Here is a 17,889-nt window from a genome sequence, read left to right on the forward strand (position 1 = left end):
GGAGATTGAATAATTTTTTCCTGACTGTATTTTAGTTTTTGAACAGATGTCAGTTTTGTTTCCCATCACACTCATGTGAGAATCCTTAAAAAAAAACAAAAAAACAAAAGCAGTCCTTAGCAAAAGTTATTTTAAAAAGTTTCATTTTTTATTTTTTTTTCACAAGAAAAAAGACATAAAATTGCCTCAACAGCTCAAACCACCAGTGGAGCAGTACCATGTTTAGATCACTATCCATGCTATCAGCATATCTGATGTAAAAACACATTACAGATCTCACCACAGGACACCACTCACATGGGATTTTTCGTTTGACTCATATATGTACGATGGCTTTGGTTCTAGTGAAAATCCAAACAGCTGCTTCCCTGGTGGGGTGGGTGGGGTGGTCTGGCTGCTTGGCAGTGTATCTGTAGTGCTGGCCCATTCAGTCTGGAGGAAGGCTGTTTTTTTCCCCTCTAACTACATGAGTACATGACGTGATGGAAAGAAATGTAAATACACCATAGATGTGTCATCATGCTACCTACTCCCAAACACACAGACCTACATTACACATTTTACACTGGGGAATGTGGAAGTTCACAGGTGCAAAAAAGTACAAAAGGCTTTTGCCACGTAGCTCCCAGTGGTAGCCTTTAAAATCCTATAAATATGACTTTGAGGAGTGTGGGTGTGTGCGTATGCACTCTCTGAACTACAGTTTGACAACATTGACAACTAAAACACAGCGGACGAGCTAAAGAGTTCACGTTTTGACCTAAACACAAAATTGAAGCCGTATAACACGAAACACATACATGTATCCACAAATAGGCACTTTACACAGTACAACAGCACATTTATGTACTCCACAGCAACAGCTAGACAATCACAAATTCTCTGAATACTGAGGCTACATCTACGCTGAGTCCCTGGGAGGACAAACGCACAAATACTTGCTCTATCGCTCGCTACAGCACTGTTAGGTAGGGGATGAGGCTGCATGGTTCAAACACATAGTGGTTGGTACACCATGGTTCATCACACACACTGATTCTGTTGGCTGTCTGCTTCGACTCGGCCGCTGAGGTTCTACAAAACACAGGGGAAAAACAACAACAACAACAACAACAAGGAAAAACAATATTAATACACAAAAGAGGTAATGGTGACAACTGAACATGTTGATGTCTTTGCCCCGCGGCGAATGGCGTGCAGGTGACGTCGCATGACACCGTTACCGCTTCCATGCCTCGTTACTGTTTCCTGTTGTGCTCCGGCGCGGTCCCCAGTGCTTTTTTTTTTTACCATGCAGTTCAGCACAGGTCGGGGATGGGTAGCGCTGTGGGTACGCACACACAGGACATACAAGTACACGACGTCATGCCGAGTCTGGACGGGGCGTGGCCATGGCCTCGCCAAGCAAAGCAAGGCTCAGTAGAGTGCACCTGCTTCACAACAACTCCGTCCACCTGCGCTTTACCTGCACCTCACCTCTTCTCAACCTTCCACAGCAGCGCTTTAGCTAAATCAGAGAGCTCTTTAGACGGAACTTAAAGTCGTCTCCAGCACCTCCGTTCGAAAAGAGGCTGGGCAGTACAGGGGTTAGGGTTAGGGCAGGTGTGTGTATACTCTTGTCCAAAAAAAAAACAGACTCTAAACATAGATTGAATATAAAAATTTATTTCATGCAGATTTTATTTACACATTGAGTCATTCGGTTAGTTTATATTGCATAAAAGTGCATGCTTTTACCTTTCCCCATATTCTTCCATTACTACACACACTGGGAATAATGGGAATATGGTAAACACCAATTATTCTAAAGAGTTCAAAATGGGTGCATAGGTGACTATATGAAAAATCAAATAGCTGTAGTGTGCTGGTGAGTTTAAAAAGTTCATATCTGAGTAGGCATCCTGCTCTGTGCTACTAGGTCCTTCCATTAGAGTTGGAATTTGGGGAAAGGCAAATCAAATGACAGCAAATAAAATATCTGCATTCCTGCTGCGACCTCATATTTAGTCGTGCTGGAAAGGAAGTGTCAGATGATCTTCCTGACATATTCAGAGGACTTACATGTTCTCAGGTTTCCTCATGCAGGACATGCGGATGAAAATGGGTTCTCAGTCATGTTTCAGTGGTGATGACACATCAGGAGTGGTGTTCGATACACTCTCCACGCTGCAATTTACTGGTCATCTACAGGTACTACCTCACAACACACCAGCAAAAGACACAATCTGTTTTTTGTTTTTTTTATGAATCCAAAAAGGTAAACAACTTCTATGTGAAGAAGAAAGGTGGAATGTGAGGAAAGGAGAATTGGAGACGTGAAACAGAAGTGAGGGGTGGAGGCGCAGCGCAAGCTTCTCATGATGGGTCCAGCGCAATTGGCCATTTGCTTTGGTTATGTTTGTCTTCACAGCTAGAGGATGGAGGGGAGTGGGGAGTGAGAGGTCTGCATGAGGCGGGGAGGGCTGCAGGGGAGGGCGGATACCGACGACACTCCCAGCGAAGCCGCAGTCATGCCAGACATGCTACTACCACTCCATGGCTTCTCACAACCTTCATTTGAGAAGAGAGAAATCGCTTTCAGTAAACCACACAACCATGGAAACAATGCTTCTCCCCAGTTTGCATGTGTGTGTGTGTGTGTGTGTGTGTGTGTGTGTGTGTGTGTCGTTGTATCTGGCTGTAGCTTAGCTTGTTTGTGTGTGATTGTGACTGAATTAGAGAACAGCATGCACACAGATGTTGAGTAGCATGCATGAGGAATAGAGATGACCCTCAAGAACAAAGCCAGATTTTCCTAACAGCCAAACGTTTGGCTTGTGGTCAGAGGTGAAAGTAGGCCAGAACAAACCAGTCCTGCTCGCAGCCAAAAGATAAAAGACAGTACACAGTTCTTGAAAGAGGGAGGAGCGGTTGCCTGCTGTGCTGTGTGCTTTGGGTGTCCACAGTAGTACCGGCAAGACTTTCAACCCTAGTTCATTATGGAAGCTTTTATTGGACTTTTTCAACAGTGACCCTCTCAAGGCAATCCACAGATATGTAGAGTATCTCACAGTGAACCCCTCAGATATTTTATTATTTCTTTCTTTGAAACAACAGTGAAGATATGGCATTTTGATCAAATGTAGAGCAGTCAGTGTACAACGTGAATAACAGTGTAAATTTGCTGTACCGCTGACAATTATACCCAATTAGCCATACAGCAGTTTAACAGGACATGTTCCACTCAGAACAGGCCTCATCATGGTCCATCAAAGTTGTTGAGAGCACGTGCTCAGCGTCATATCCAGATGTTGTCTTTTGCAAATGGACTTATAGCCAGCATTGCGGCAGAGTCTGAAGGGGTTGGTCTGGACCCCCATACTGGTCTGCATGGCTGTTGTCCTAGAAGGAAGCGTCTTCTAAAGGTGATGCACAAGAAAACCAGAAGACTAAAGACATGGATACTGGGATCATGTCCTGTGGTCTGATGAGACCAAGACGAACTTATTTGGTTCAGTTGGTGTTAAGCGTGTGTTGCTGCAACCAGTTGAGGAGAACAAAAACAAGTGTGTCTTGCCTACAGTCAAGCGTGGTGGTGGAAGTCACAGTTTGGGGCTGCATGAGTGCTGAACATGTTCTGCAAGGTACTGAAGCAGAGCACGATCACCCTCCATTCAAAAACTGGATCTCAGAGCAGAATTCCAGCATGAGAACGACCCCAAACACGCCTTCAAGACGAATACTAAACCTGAACCCTATTGAGCATCTGTGGTTCATCCTCAAAGGGACGGTGGAGGAGCACAAGGTATCTAACATCCTCCAGGAGTAGAGGAGCATTCCAGTGACAACCAGTAAAAATCTGACCAACTTCATGCCCAAGAGACATAAGGCAGTGCTGGAAAATAATGACGAACACAAAATATTGGCACTTTGGGCATGACTTGGACATTTTTGGACATTGCATGGTGTACTCACTTTTATTGCCAGTAGTTTAGACATTAATGCCTGAGTGTTTTGAGAGGACAGCAAATTTACACTGTTATACAAACTGTACACTGAACACTTTACATTGTATCAAAGTGTCATATCATATTTTGTCCCAAGGAAAGATATGGTAAGATATTTACAAAAATGTGAGGGATGTACTCACTGTGAGATACTGCATTGTTATATTTGTCTACATTTGTAGATAATTTCCTGCCCATTTCTGGATTGTCTCACTTTGTTCCTATGTATCTGTGGAACTATGTCCACTTGATCCGAATGTCGGCAAAAAAATATTAACCAATACACAAAGTCATTTTCACGTACATACAATGCTCTGTATTTTGTGAACATGGTTTTATGCAGTACAAATAAAACACACATTGTGGTAGGGCTGGGTGATAAGGTGAAAAAAGTGATCATATTGAATGATTTATATTGACTTTCCCTTATTGATGTTGCCAAACTGAACATGAAGACGCCAGAGATAATAATCTGTTTATCACCATATAAAATCAAAAGTATTGCTGCCCTGCCTAACAACCCACTTACACACATCTCAACATGCAATATTTACATGTTGAGATGCTCATGTGATTGTGAAAAAATCCATAAGCTGATCACCGAGCTTGAGCTGAATATTATCAGAAATTGAGATTTTATAATCATTCTGGATACTGATCATGGAGGGTTTTTTTCTATAGATAACCAGTGATATGAAGCAGACAAAATTGCACAAATGCACAAGAACAAAGTCAAAAATATGATGTGATCCACAAATAAGCACAGTTTGCTTCACGTGCGCCATACTTCTGTGGATATACTTTTATAAAACACAAATATGTATATTAATATCACTGTTTGTGCATCACAACATATAATTTGTTGATTACCTTGTGTTGGTTACAATGAATAAAGTCCAACGAACGCTTCCGTAGACTGACATAGGTCAGTCAGGTCTGTGTAAAGCACTGTGTGACTGACTCAGTCCTTGTTAATGTGATCACATGCCTCATATGCCATGCTGTATCTGCAAGGTGCATTTCCAGCATTCTGCACTTACTTTTCTGCATGCCGTGCTCAAACTCCATCACACATACCGACATTCACTCACACACAAAGTTGGGACAGAACGGTACAAGTTGCTTGCCTTGAACTGTTATCAGTACCTTCTTTATAGTGTTGAGTGTGTATCAGAGAACAAGATGTATAAATTATACCCATTTTGTAAAGGTACACAATTCAGATCAAGATTTGATTTGGATTATTGGCATTGCTTAGATTTGTTACTGAATATTGTTGACACTAGTTATGTTGGGCAAAAAAAACTAATATAATTCACTCTTTTAGAAAACTGCAAATGTAAAACAAAAGACTGGAATGGTTGACTGGAATGTTCTATACTTCCTATACATTATGGTTATAGTAAATGTACATTAAAATGTTTAGCTAGAAGTAAATTAATTTTACCATAAATAAATAATTTTGCAAACGACTAATATTGGCATTTTAGTGAATAAATCACATGTGAATCAAAAAATTTATATGGTTGGTATAAAATATACAAAAATATATAACCTGTTTAACAAACAGGATAAGTGAGCAGCCTGATGGTTGAACTAGCTAATGAAACTAATGGGCAGAAAGTGGAGAGGCTATTTTCAGTGGATGCGTATTCTTCTCAAATGCAGATAATTATTTTCACCTCCACCCCCACCACCTACTTATGTCAGAAGAAAAAACTAGCACTGTTGCAGAACTGAAAAAAAAATTGGAATGTCATTTTTGATTTGGCATATATAAATCTGTAATTATAATGTCAATTCTGTGTTTGTTGATCAGTGGAGAATGTGGAAAAATGGTGTAGCTTTCCAAGGTGCTAATTTAACCTCTAGTCTGAAGTTACCTACCTTTCCTTACCCGTAGCCCCATGTGATCTCCAGGTGCCAGCAAGAAACAGGGGTGCTCTTGTTCCACTGGGCTGAAGACCTCTTCGGGTGAGACAGCCTGGTCAATGTGAGGGCAGTCCTCATTGGCCAATGCAGCCTTGGATGCCTCACCATTCACTTTAAAGTCTTAACACAGAAGTGGCAGGTTAATTATATGCCAAAACTTTAAAAAGGTTTCCTTATTATATGATATTACACATATCAACAACCCTAACAGTAATAATAAAAATGTATTAATATACATATTTGCCATCTTGCTATATCTCACCTCTACACCCATGGTGGTGCAACATCACATCAAAAGGTTGTGAGTTTGAAGCCCGGCTCAGACATTATTATTATCATACAATCATTTCAATGCACAGTTTGTGATTTTTGAGTATCATATGCTCACATCCAAGCCAACTCTTTGATCATGTACGCACTTTGCTATCACTGTGGACAATTCATAGTTGGTAAAGCACTTAATGTCCAGAAAACTCCCCCACACAAAAGCTTGTATTATCAATATGAGCGTATATTTGGGTGTAAAAAATCACTACGACAAATTTCAAGTGTGATTCATGAAATAGGTGTATCTGTGCAAAAGGTAGGCATCATTCGTTTCAGGATCAAAAAAGGAAAGACTAGCACATGACAGGAAAAACACAGTTAACTAACGTCAGCAAACACAACTCAACCACTTATAACCAACTTCTTCTCATCATAAATATCAACAATCAGCCGAAAATATTCTAAGCAGAGAGAATGAATAGAGCTACGATAGACTGAACAACTTCTAAAAGCCAACGCTCTACCCAAATGCTAAATGATCATGACATCACATGCAGAGCATACCCCTGCACCTCTACTGCAACATCCACATCAGAATGCAGCTGCAGCTGGATTCCGGAATTCCCTACGAGAAGACCCCAGACAGTCCAGATTGGCAGTAACCGCTTGAATATCATCACACTGAGCATTGGTGGCTCCCGGGGATGTGTGCTGAGCCCACTTCCCACACTGCTGAATCTGACTCCAACTGCACCTCCAGCTCCAGCACTAACCACATCATAAAGTTTGCAGATGACAACACAGAGACAATGAAGGCAGGGCGTACAGAGAGGAAGTGCGACAGCTGGGGGTCTGGTGTAAGGACAATAATTTGTCTCTTAATGTTGGTAAGACAAAGCAGCTGATTGTTGACTTTAGGGGGACCCAGGCTGGCCACCTACCACTCAACATGGATGGCGTCATGTTGGAGAGATGACCAAAAAAGGTGCACCTCCCCAAACCCTCCACTTCTTCCACCAACTCCTGTCACCAACTTGACCCTTTTCCCTTCCAGTAGACTTACAGGTCTGCTAGATGTAGCGCAATAGCTACATTTGCCCCCCTGTCTTTTTATTATTGCACTACTCTTTTCAGTATATTTGCCTTTTTCTTATTTTTTACTATTACACTACTCTTTTCAGTACATTGGCCTTGTTTTTTTACTATTGCATTACTCTCTTCAGTATATTTGCCCTGTTTTTTACAATTGTACTACTCTTTTCAGTATATTTGCCTTTTTCTTTTTTTACTATTGCACTACTCTCTTCAGTATATTTGCCCTGTTTTTTACAATTGTACTACTCTTTTCAGTATATTTGCCTTTTTATTTTTTTACTATTGCACTACTCTCTTCAGTATATTTGCCCTGTTTTTTACAATTGTACTACTCTTTTCAGTATATTTGCCTTTTTCTTTTTTTTACTATTGCACTACTCTCTTCAGTATATTTGCCCTGTTTTTTTACAATTGTACTACTCTTTTCAGTATATTTGCCTTTTTATTTTTTTACTATTGCACTACTCTCTTCAGTATATTTGCCCTGTTTTTTACAATTGTACTACTCTTTTCATTATATTTGTCTTTTTATTGTTTTACTATTGCACTACTCTATTCAGTATATTTGCCTTGTTTTTTTTTCTATTGCATTACTCTTTTCAGTATATTTGCCTTGGTTTTCTTTTTTCAGTATTGCACTACTCTCTTCAGTATATTTGCCCTGTTTTTTACAATTGTACTACTCTTTTCAGTATATTTGTCTTTTTATTGTTTTTCTATTGCACTACTCTATTCAGTATATTTGTCTTTTTATTGTTTTTCTATTGCACTACTCTATTCAGTATATTTGCCTTTTTATTGTTTTTCTATTGCACTACTCTATTCAGTATATTTGCCTTTTTCTTTTTTCAGTATTGCACTACTCTCTTCAGCATATTTGCATATTTGTCTCTTCTATCCTGTGTGATGTCATGGTGCGCCTGGTACACAAGGTGGCACCAATGTACTGATTGCTGGTAGGTCTCCTTAAGATCTACAGATCTGTCTGTTTACTATAAGCTTATTTTGCCTCACTCCCCCATCATGCATTGATCCACATTTTGTTACTTTTGTTTGTATGATCAGCCATTGTGTAAGGTTTCTTTTTGTTTACTAAAATACATTGGCATGTTCAGAATGTTGTGCATCTGTGCCTTATGTTTCACCCCACTCGGCATGACAGATTTTTGAATGTTAATTTTTATTTTTTATAGTATTTGGATTTATAAACATAAAATTACATTCTCCTTTTTACCCTTGCACATTTGCTCCAGAATATTTAATTTACTAAATGTATAGGCTGGAACAACAACAAAGCTTTACTTAATTATCTCAACATGGACGGCGTCTCTCATATATATATATAAATATATATATATTAAAAAAAAAAAAAATATATATATATATATATATATATATATGAGAGAGAGAGAGAGAGAGAGAATGAATATATATGTGTGTGAGTTTGTATATAAAAGCATACACCCAAATCAATACAAGAATTAGCCCAGATCTAAATCCAATGAAATCCAATCTGGGGTGGCCTGAAGAGGGCTGTGCAATCTGGCAGATTTGCAAGGAATGCTTTTGGAAGGAAGAGTGGTCAAAGGGTTCCAAAATATTCGATGCAGATACACTCCTACTTTCATAAATGTTATTGTAATGCCTATAGTAATTATATGCTTCAGGAGCAGATACAGCATGTGTTTTTTAACTTACAGAGTGTAGTAGCCTAGTGGGACTGTCCCTGTCACTAACCCTGCATCAACACTACAAATGAACACATGTGGAGTTATGTACTTAACAAAAAGTGGAGACCTGATCTCCACAGTCACCGGACATGAACCCACACACACACATGCATACGCCCACACACACACACACACACACACACACACCCAGCAAGGCCTAGCACACTCCCTTTTTGTTGACTATTGTATAAAGGGGCCTTGAGAAGGTGGCATGTGAGACAGTTCAGGGCAGCCTTACTCTAAAAGCATTTCACTGCTTATCATACCGTGTATGACTATGTATGTGACAAATAAAAATCTTGAATTTGAAAATCTATGCACTGCTGTATGCTGTGCTGTCTCCTGTTGACGCAGATTAACTTTGCTGATCTTGAATCCAACGACTCTTTAGAGTTCCATCAGACAATTTTTCCTACTTGTTTGTTTCATTTCAAATCCACTCGTGTAAAGAGCCAAAAAGGATGGACCTGACTGTATGGATAGAGGTAAAAGTACACACTCTAATGCACAAACTATACTGAAAGCATTAATAATAAAAAATAATACTTAAGGTAATGAATACCTAAAAAAATATAAAGTGAAAATTTGTGAATAGTGTTATTTCCTTGATAGCAAAATCTAAAAACAGACCATTGTGCTTATCAGCCACAGTTGTCTGGACTAGTGGAAAGACGGTATGCTGAATGCAGTATTAGTACAGGGTGCTCTAATATGCTAACAAAGAAGGACATTAATTCTGCTAGTTTTGTACCAGGTGAACATCTCCAACACGGTCACTTAGAAGGGAGACTAGGTGACTGGATCCTGATTAAAGTGAAGAATTGGTCCTGTCTGAGGTGGGAAGGACCCAACCAAGTCATCAAGTCACTGAATAAACTTAATGGATTCACTTCTCCCACAGTAAGAATGTATTTGTGTCACCAAAAGAAGGGAGAGAATAGATTGGGGCAAGGCTGGGCTACGAAGGCTTCTCTATATCGGGACAAAGACACCAGTCTCAAACCCAGTGAGGCTGAAGAATCCCACATCGTTTAGAAAGGGGGGCCACCCAGAAAGGTTTATGGAAAGGAGGGAAGATATGGCGAGGCGGAGCCCGTGGCGTCCGTTCAGGCGACCTGGAATACGTGGACTGAGGGGAACTGTTTTATCTTGTTAATTCCTGTCATTATTGTAGGACCATTGTTGATTTTTGAAAATCAAAAACTAAACCACTATAGTGTGTAACCTAGTGAGAAACGCATATGGTATCATAACGGAAATCCTGGACTTATTATATATTGTCCTTAAGGCTGAGGCTAATCACCAAATAAGATGATGTCTACAACTCCAGATAAAAAAATCATTAAAATCACAAACAACCATAATTAAAAGAAACCTATATTATCTGTATACTACAGTTGTTTCTCAGCATCACAGCAATATATCACAATATTTTATGTGTTGATATTGTATCGATACAGGGACATCAAATATATATTTTTTACAAATTTAGCCCAAAATTCAGTTCTACATTATGTTGTTTTGGCTGAATTATTAATGTAAAGTGACCCACACAGATTGTACACAGCATCTTGTATTTCAGCTCTGGTTTTACATTTACAGTGAATTGTAGAAAATCGCAGCATTGTCAGTATTCACAAAATATCCTGATATAATCCCATCGTGACCATGTATATATATATGTGATATGTATGGTATTGTGGTATTGTTGTTGACTATAAAAGGGCCTTGAGAAGGCGGCAGCTCCGGCCGTATTCATTGTATTGCTGTACGTTGTGATGGCTCATCTCGAGAGAAATAAACCTTTCTCAAATTGGGATAAATTCCATTTCATCAGAAAATTCTACTCAAGAAGACTGAGTGTTGTCAAATAAAAAGATGCTTCAAGTTTATTGGTGTGGTTTTAAATAGAATTATACAGGATATAAGTCATATTGTTAGTGGCAAAAGTTTTGGAATGATTTATGGTGGTTTTACATCACAAAAAGCCTTTTTATAGCCTCTGTCCACTGAGACAACGTACCTGGATATGGGATTTCTGAGACCTCTTCCTGTGCCAGAGGGCAGGTGTCGCTGCGGTAGCTGAGCTGGGGCGATTTCAGAGCGGAGCGGCAGTAGTTGGGAGACCCCAGCTGTGGTGCCCGGGGGATATGCCTTGTCTTCTTCTTTGGCAGCTTCTGTTTGGCCATGGCGAGTGAGTAGTACATGCCAAAATTGTTGACGATAACAGGCACAGGCATTGCAATGGTCAGCACGCCTGCCAGGGCGCACAGAGCACCTACCAGCATGCCTGTAGTGGTCTGCGGGTACATGTCACCGTAGCCCAGAGTTGTCATGGTGACCACTGCCCACCAGAAGCCAATGGGAATGTTCTTGAAGTGTGTGTGGTCACTGGCACGTGGGTCATTAGGGTTGGCACCAATACGCTCGGCGTAGTAAATCATGGTGGCAAAGATGAGCACACCCAGAGCGAGGAAGATGATAAGGAGGATGAACTCATTGGTGCTGGCACGTAGCGTGTGGCCCAGGACCCGTAAGCCGACAAAGTGGCGCGTCAGCTTGAAGATTCTGAGTATCCGAACGAAGCGCACTACACGCAGAAAGCCGAGCACGTCCTTGGCTGCCTTGGAGGAGAGTCCACTCAAGCCCACCTCTAGGTAAAAGGGCAGGATGGCCACAAAGTCAATTATGTTGAGGGTGTTGCGTAAAAATTTGGACTTGTTAGGACAGAAAGTTACGCGCATGAGAAACTCAAAAGTAAACCAGATGACACACACTCCCTCCACATATGTCAGTTCCACCATGGTCTCAGTTTCCTGGTGGACATGCTCCATTGTCTCATTATCCACTATTTCATATTCAGTGCGGTTAAAAGTTGGATTGAAGGCTTCATGGGTCTCCAGACAGAAGGTGGTGATAGACACCAAGATGAAAAAAAGTGATGCAAAGGCTATCCACTGAGGGGAAAAAATGAGAGAGGGAAAGAAACAGATTTGTCATTTTAAAACACAAATTTATGTACTATCTTTGCAGCATCTAACTTAGTTCGTTCCCAACCCTTCCCCACAACATCCCATTACTGCGCCAAAAAAGTTAATACATCTTCAGCAGTGACTATACAGAAGTAATTTAACTGAATTGTGTAGTGATTAAGAAGTTTATGTGGTGAGGTTTGTGCTGAATGTATTTAAATTATACATACAGCATTTAAGATCCATTATAGAAACCTTCAGCCATTCAATCTCAGCACACAAAAAAAAACTAAAGAAGCACCTTAATTTTTCCTTTGCCGTTTCAAGTGATCTATTTCACTTGGGACAAATTCAGCTGTGAATTCAACTGGAAAAATTAAACCTGACATCCGGGGCCTAACGGAAAAGAAGTTGAAGAACGGTGATGTCCTGAAACAGAGCTGTGCAGGAAACTCTGTGGGGAACAGACAAAATTTGTATGTATGCTGTGCTGCCTCCTGTTGACACAAATGAACTTTGCTGATCTTGGAATACAACGACTCTTTAGAGTTCCATCAGAGAATTTTTCTAACAACTTGGTCCTTCAGGCCGGATACCATTGGCTTTTGTGACCTTCATGTTTGTGGCTAAAGTCCTGCACAAGGCCAGGCCTACTGGAGGACAGATCTTGTTCGTTTCATTTCAAATGAACTCGTGTAGAGAGCCAAAAAGATAAGAATTGTGTAGATGACACAGTATTATGGACCTGACTGTATGGATAGAGGTATAACTACACAACCTGATGCCCAAACTGAAGCAAAAGCATTAATAATAAAAAATAATACCTAGGTAATGAATACCTGGAAAAAATATATAGCGAACATTTGTGAATATTGTTATTTCTTTGATAGCAAAAATCTACGGCATACTGAATGCAGAACCTGACGACCTTGTGTAATCTGCACATATAACAATGTATTTGTGTCATCAAAAGAAGGGAAAGATTGGCTTAAACAGATAGCCGATCCGACTGTGACTGGGGCAAGGCTGGGCTACGAATGAGGCTCTATATCGGGACAAAGACGCCAGTCTCAAACCCAGTGAAGGTACAGGTCAGGTGAAGACACTGGTCATACACCATTGTAAGACTGAACACGGCGACAAAACCCAAGGCAGTTATACTGGATAAGCAAGGTCTATCTCATATATATATACACACACACACACACACACACACACACACACACACATTTGTCACGGAGCACCACCTCGGGCACCACCCGCATGACGAGGCAGCACCAAGGAGAGTGACCACCCCGCCACATAAAACAAAATGGGCACTCAGCAGGTGGGTCCCGCCTCTAAGCAGCCATGGCAGCCCGGCCTGCCCCCACCAGCTGCTGTGGTGGGCCAGTGAAGTGAGGCTGCCGCCCAGAGGACCTGCTGCCCGGGCTCTTCTCACAAGGCTGAACAGCGATGAAGATGTAGAGGCCGACCTCCACATGTTCAAGGTGGACTGAGCCAGAGCGGGCTGCCATCCTCGCACACTTCCTCACCAGAGAAGACCGGAGAAGCACATCGAATGAACTATGACCTCCAGCCGGCGGAAGCAGAGGACTACTCAATGCTGAAGGACGCCATCCTCTGCCGCCTGGAGATGACCCCAGGACAGGCCGTCCAGAGGTAAGGTGGCACAATCCAGCCGAACCCCACCAAGCCCAAGCAGCCCGACTCCTTTGGGTGACCCGGTGCTGGTTCTGCCCCTCAGAGCAAACTGCGGACCAAGTGGCGGAACGGGTGGTTATTGACGGCTACATGCGGGCCCTTCCCTATACAGTCCAGATCACAGTGGGACGGAGTGCTCCCATGAGACTCAAGGAGCTAGTGGACATTGCCACCCGCACCAGCAGTACGCAAAAAACCCAGCAGGCCCCAGAACACGGAGCACCCAAACATCAGTGGGTCAGTGGGTGACCTCACGACCAAGAGTACAGGCGGCACTAGAGTGAAGCCATCTCCATGCCCGTAGGTCCCTGTGTCCACGGGGACGTCCGGGAAGTCACCACTCACCACCTCACCATGTCCAGCCCAGCCGGCATTTGGGACATGCTTGTGGGGGCAGTGCCAGGGCTCCCAGTACCCCTGAAACTGGGTCCTGTTGAGAGATGGACCAAGCCCCCCACCGCGACGTCCCCAACAACGACAACCAACACATGTGCCAGCCCGGCCCGTACTTCTTGGTGATGGGCCAGTAGAGGATGCAGACAACAACGATGAGCTCCCATTCGCCACTAACCCTGTTGGTGAAATTTTCCTGCAGGTCCAACGGGAGCCCTTCTTCCTTAAAGCCCAAAAGGAGGAAGACAACATCTGCCATTAATGGAACCAGGCTCTGGTGGTGAAAAATTAGCAGCGGGGTCAAGATCCCTTGCCGCCACGCTGCCTCATCATTAGGAACAGCCACCTCTACTCAGGGACGGATTACGGACCGGGCCAGCGGGGCCACTGCCCAGGGGCCCTTCGCGTTCAGGGGGCCCGTGAGGCCCCTAGCCCAAAACAATTTGCAACGCAAACAGTTTTTTTCACATTGGAGACCTTGCAATGTGTAAATCATGGGGAGAGACCTACCTTTTTCCCGTGGTAATAACCAGGCTGCTGAATAGAAATGGGATGATTAGCAAAAGTGCTTTGATTTAGAGCATGAACTGTATGACATTCAAATAATGTGTGTTATGGTACGATCTGGTTGTGCTACGTTGCTACCTGTCTCTAGAAACAGAGATGGGGAACCTGGTGCTAACATTAACGTGAGGTAATGGCATTAGGCTGTACTGAGTATAATTTGAGATCCAACTTACTGTATCAACTTAAGCCACCTTCTTTTCACTTTTTTCCGAGGTAAAAAGCGGCAAAAGATTTTGTCAACATCATTCTGCTTTTACAACACGGTACACCGCACTAGTTTGGACCCACAAGTGGCATGGTGACGTAGCATCTAGCCATCCCAGACAATGCTGGTGGTTTTTTTTTTGAGGGGGGGCTCGCGAACGTTTTGCCCAGGGGCCCACACGACCCACAATACGTCCCTGCCTCTACTATGTGGTACCAATAAGGGGTGTTCATATAGAGGTGTTGGTGGCCCCAACAGCAAGAATAGACACCATCATGTTCGTCTTCAGACAGAGTGAGATCCATGAGACGAGGTAGTACCTCACCGGCCCATGCTTCACCCTCCTCCATTGGACGGTGGGTTAAAGATCACAGGAAATTGGCTGCACACGGAGCATGTCAGCACCCCCTCATCACAGCCCCGGAACATGCCGGACCCCGTCCCCTTCCATCCATTCACAATTTTTCCTGTAATATATGGTTTTCCCGGGGCATGTCAAGCTTACACCCGTGTCTGTGGTTCTCCTTCTATAGCCTCCCACATGACAGATAGATATATAGATAGATAGATACTATGTATCTATCTATATATATATACACACACACACACACACACACATACATACCTCCAAAGTTGTGAGTGTGTTTTACGTGTTGGCTGACTAATCGCCCAGTGCAGTTATGTCTGCAGTTATGAGAATGAGTGAGTGAGAATACAGTGGGGCAGCAACCAATTGTGCAATTTGTCCCAGTTAAAAAAGATCTGTCATTTTCATCATAGGTATGCTTCAACTGTGAGAGACAAAATAAAAAATGGTATAATGGTGCAGAAAAAATAACAGCAAATGTTGACCTCAATACTTTGTAATGTAACCTTGGTTGGCAGTGACAGAGGTCAAACGTTTCCTGTAGGTTTTCACCGCGCTTGCACACACTGTGTCTGGTATTTTGCCCCATTCTTCCTTGCAGATCTTCTCAAGAGCAAGATCTTCTCGATCTATTCAAATTACTTGTATTTGTATTCTCAATGAAAAATGAATCCATTCAAATCTGGAAGTGATTTATCAGCCTAAAAAAAATTCAACATATTCTGGAAACAATTAGAATAAATGTGGATCTCACACACACAAAAAAAAACAGATTCAGCAAAGATAAGCTGATGAGGTAATAATCTCCATAATTTAGGGCAAACAACTTCGCGATCACCACACTCAGCAGTGGAGTGATGTGCATGCATCTACCAGACCCGGGGAAGCATCCTGTACCTGCTACAGATGGGAGGCGGCTGACTGGCAAACTAAGTAAAAAATAAAACCGTACGTTGCAGTAATCAACGGAATAAAAGTGTGCACGAGCATCTCCTCTTCGGCGTAGAAAAACAGAGGCTAATGTTGCCAGCCGTATGAGACCACGGTAAAGGCCAACAAGTAATACTTCTGTTGGGGCTATTTATGCTGTGCAGCGTGATAATCTGAGAAATGACATTTAAAGCAGAGTCACACATATTTATGACAGCTACGGAGTGTGACCAGTAAATTATTTTTGGGGGCCTAGCGGTTAAGGAAGCGGCCCCGTAATCAGAAGGTTGCCGGTTCGAATCCCGATCCGCCAAGGTGCCACTGAACAAAGCCACCGTCCCCGCACGCTGCTCCCCGAGGGTGACGGTTAAATGCAGAGGACACCTTTCTTTGTGCCACTGTGCGCTGTTCTGCACAATGACAATCACTTATTCTATTCAATTCAATTTTCTTTGTAATATATTGCAAACAGAAATGATCCTGAAGTGGCGTGTTTTAATCCCTGTTTAGAGCTGGGGACTGAGGTTATTATTTCATTCACACAATAACGTTCTGATTTAATAGGCTGGATCTCAGATGCCAGAACAAACATCCAACATGTTGGCTCCGTTTCTAAAGAGAAAATATTTAACCTCCTCGTGAACCTGAAGGTCAAAATCAAAGAGAATTTACATCCGGCTCGGACACCCCATCACGCATTTAATAGCCGTCAAAGGACAATTTTAGACCCAATTTTCCACCGAAATCCTGTGAATCTCCTAAAGAAATGTCGGACGGCGTGGTGGAGAGGAGGACAGAGGCGGGACACTCGCCGGGACTCACCCGGGCATACTTGGAGGAGTAGGGGTCCTCGAACAGCGCCCACACCCGCTTCTGCCAGCGGCCCCACGGCCCCGCTCGGCTCTCCGTCCCCGGCTGGGCCAGCCTCCGGGTCATCTCGGCGCCCTCGTCCCCGTCCGCCGCCTCGGGCAGCCCGTCCCCCTCGGGCTCGTCGGGCTTGGCGTCCAGCGCCCCGCCGACGAAGCTGTCCAGCGCCTCCTCGGCCTCGCGGTGCTGGCGGTAGGTCATCCAGCAGCAGGGCTCCACGTCCGTCTCCTCGATGCCCCAGAAGGCCAGCTCCTCCTCGTACAGCGGGCCGCACACGTCGGCCGGGCAGTGCAGCTTGCCGGTGCGGTAGTAGTTGAGGATGTGCGCGAAGACGCCGGGGTGGCGGTCGAAGAAGAACTCGCCGGCGGCGGCGTCGTAGTCGAAGTTGCGCGGCGCGTCGGGCTCGGCGAGCCAGGCCAGCCGGGTGCCGGGCAGGGTGCGCAGGGTGCCGCGGTACGTCTGGTGCTTCACCCCGCCCACGTTGATCACCACGCGGTCCTTCTCGTCGCTCGGCTCCATCGCGTCGCGATCACGGAGCCCGCGGCGTCGGCGTGGGGGGCTGGACGGGCGCCCGGGGCGCTCCAGCCGCGCCCGGTGCTGGACGGACAGCGCGCATGGTTCCCGGGCTCGCCGGGCGAATTCGGGGTTCGGTTCCGCCTCGGACCAGGACGCCAGGAGAGAGCGCTGTCGGCGGGGGACCGACGTGTCGTGTGGCCGCGGCGCGACACTTCAACTGGCGACAGCCCGCGTTACCTCGGCTTCCTGCAGATGTCGCCAGCAGCAGATTGGCCAGATTCGCAAAACACGTGTGTGTACATGTATATATACATCATATTTGATACTTCAGGTCCGATATTCCACCTCATCGTCTGTT

The 17,889-nt window shown here is 43.8% G+C and overlaps 1 protein-coding gene across 2 annotated transcripts; it reads right to left on the minus strand.

The window, feature by feature from the left end:
- Positions 1-126: 126 nt before the first annotated feature.
- On the minus strand, positions 127-17,785 carry kcnc1b (potassium voltage-gated channel, Shaw-related subfamily, member 1b). 2 transcript variants are annotated; one of them, XM_028986078.1, is made up of 4 exons: positions 16,971-17,785; positions 11,034-11,967; positions 5,874-6,038; positions 127-1,074 (listed from the first exon to the last, which is right to left on the minus strand). In XM_028986078.1, the coding sequence occupies exons 1-4, from the start codon at positions 17,532-17,534 to the stop codon at positions 965-967; spliced, it is 1,773 nt and encodes a 590-aa protein (XP_028841911.1). In that variant the 5' UTR covers positions 17,535-17,785; the 3' UTR covers positions 127-964. The 2 variants fall into 2 exon arrangements, with proteins under 2 accessions (XP_028841911.1, XP_028841910.1); XM_028986077.1 differs by having other exon boundaries at positions 127-2,550.
- Between the last annotated feature and the right edge of the window lie 104 nt (positions 17,786-17,889).

Source organism: Denticeps clupeoides, chromosome 7 (assembly GCF_900700375.1).
Source record: "Denticeps clupeoides chromosome 7, fDenClu1.1, whole genome shotgun sequence".
Taxonomy (NCBI): Eukaryota; Metazoa; Chordata; class Actinopteri; order Clupeiformes; family Denticipitidae; genus Denticeps; species Denticeps clupeoides.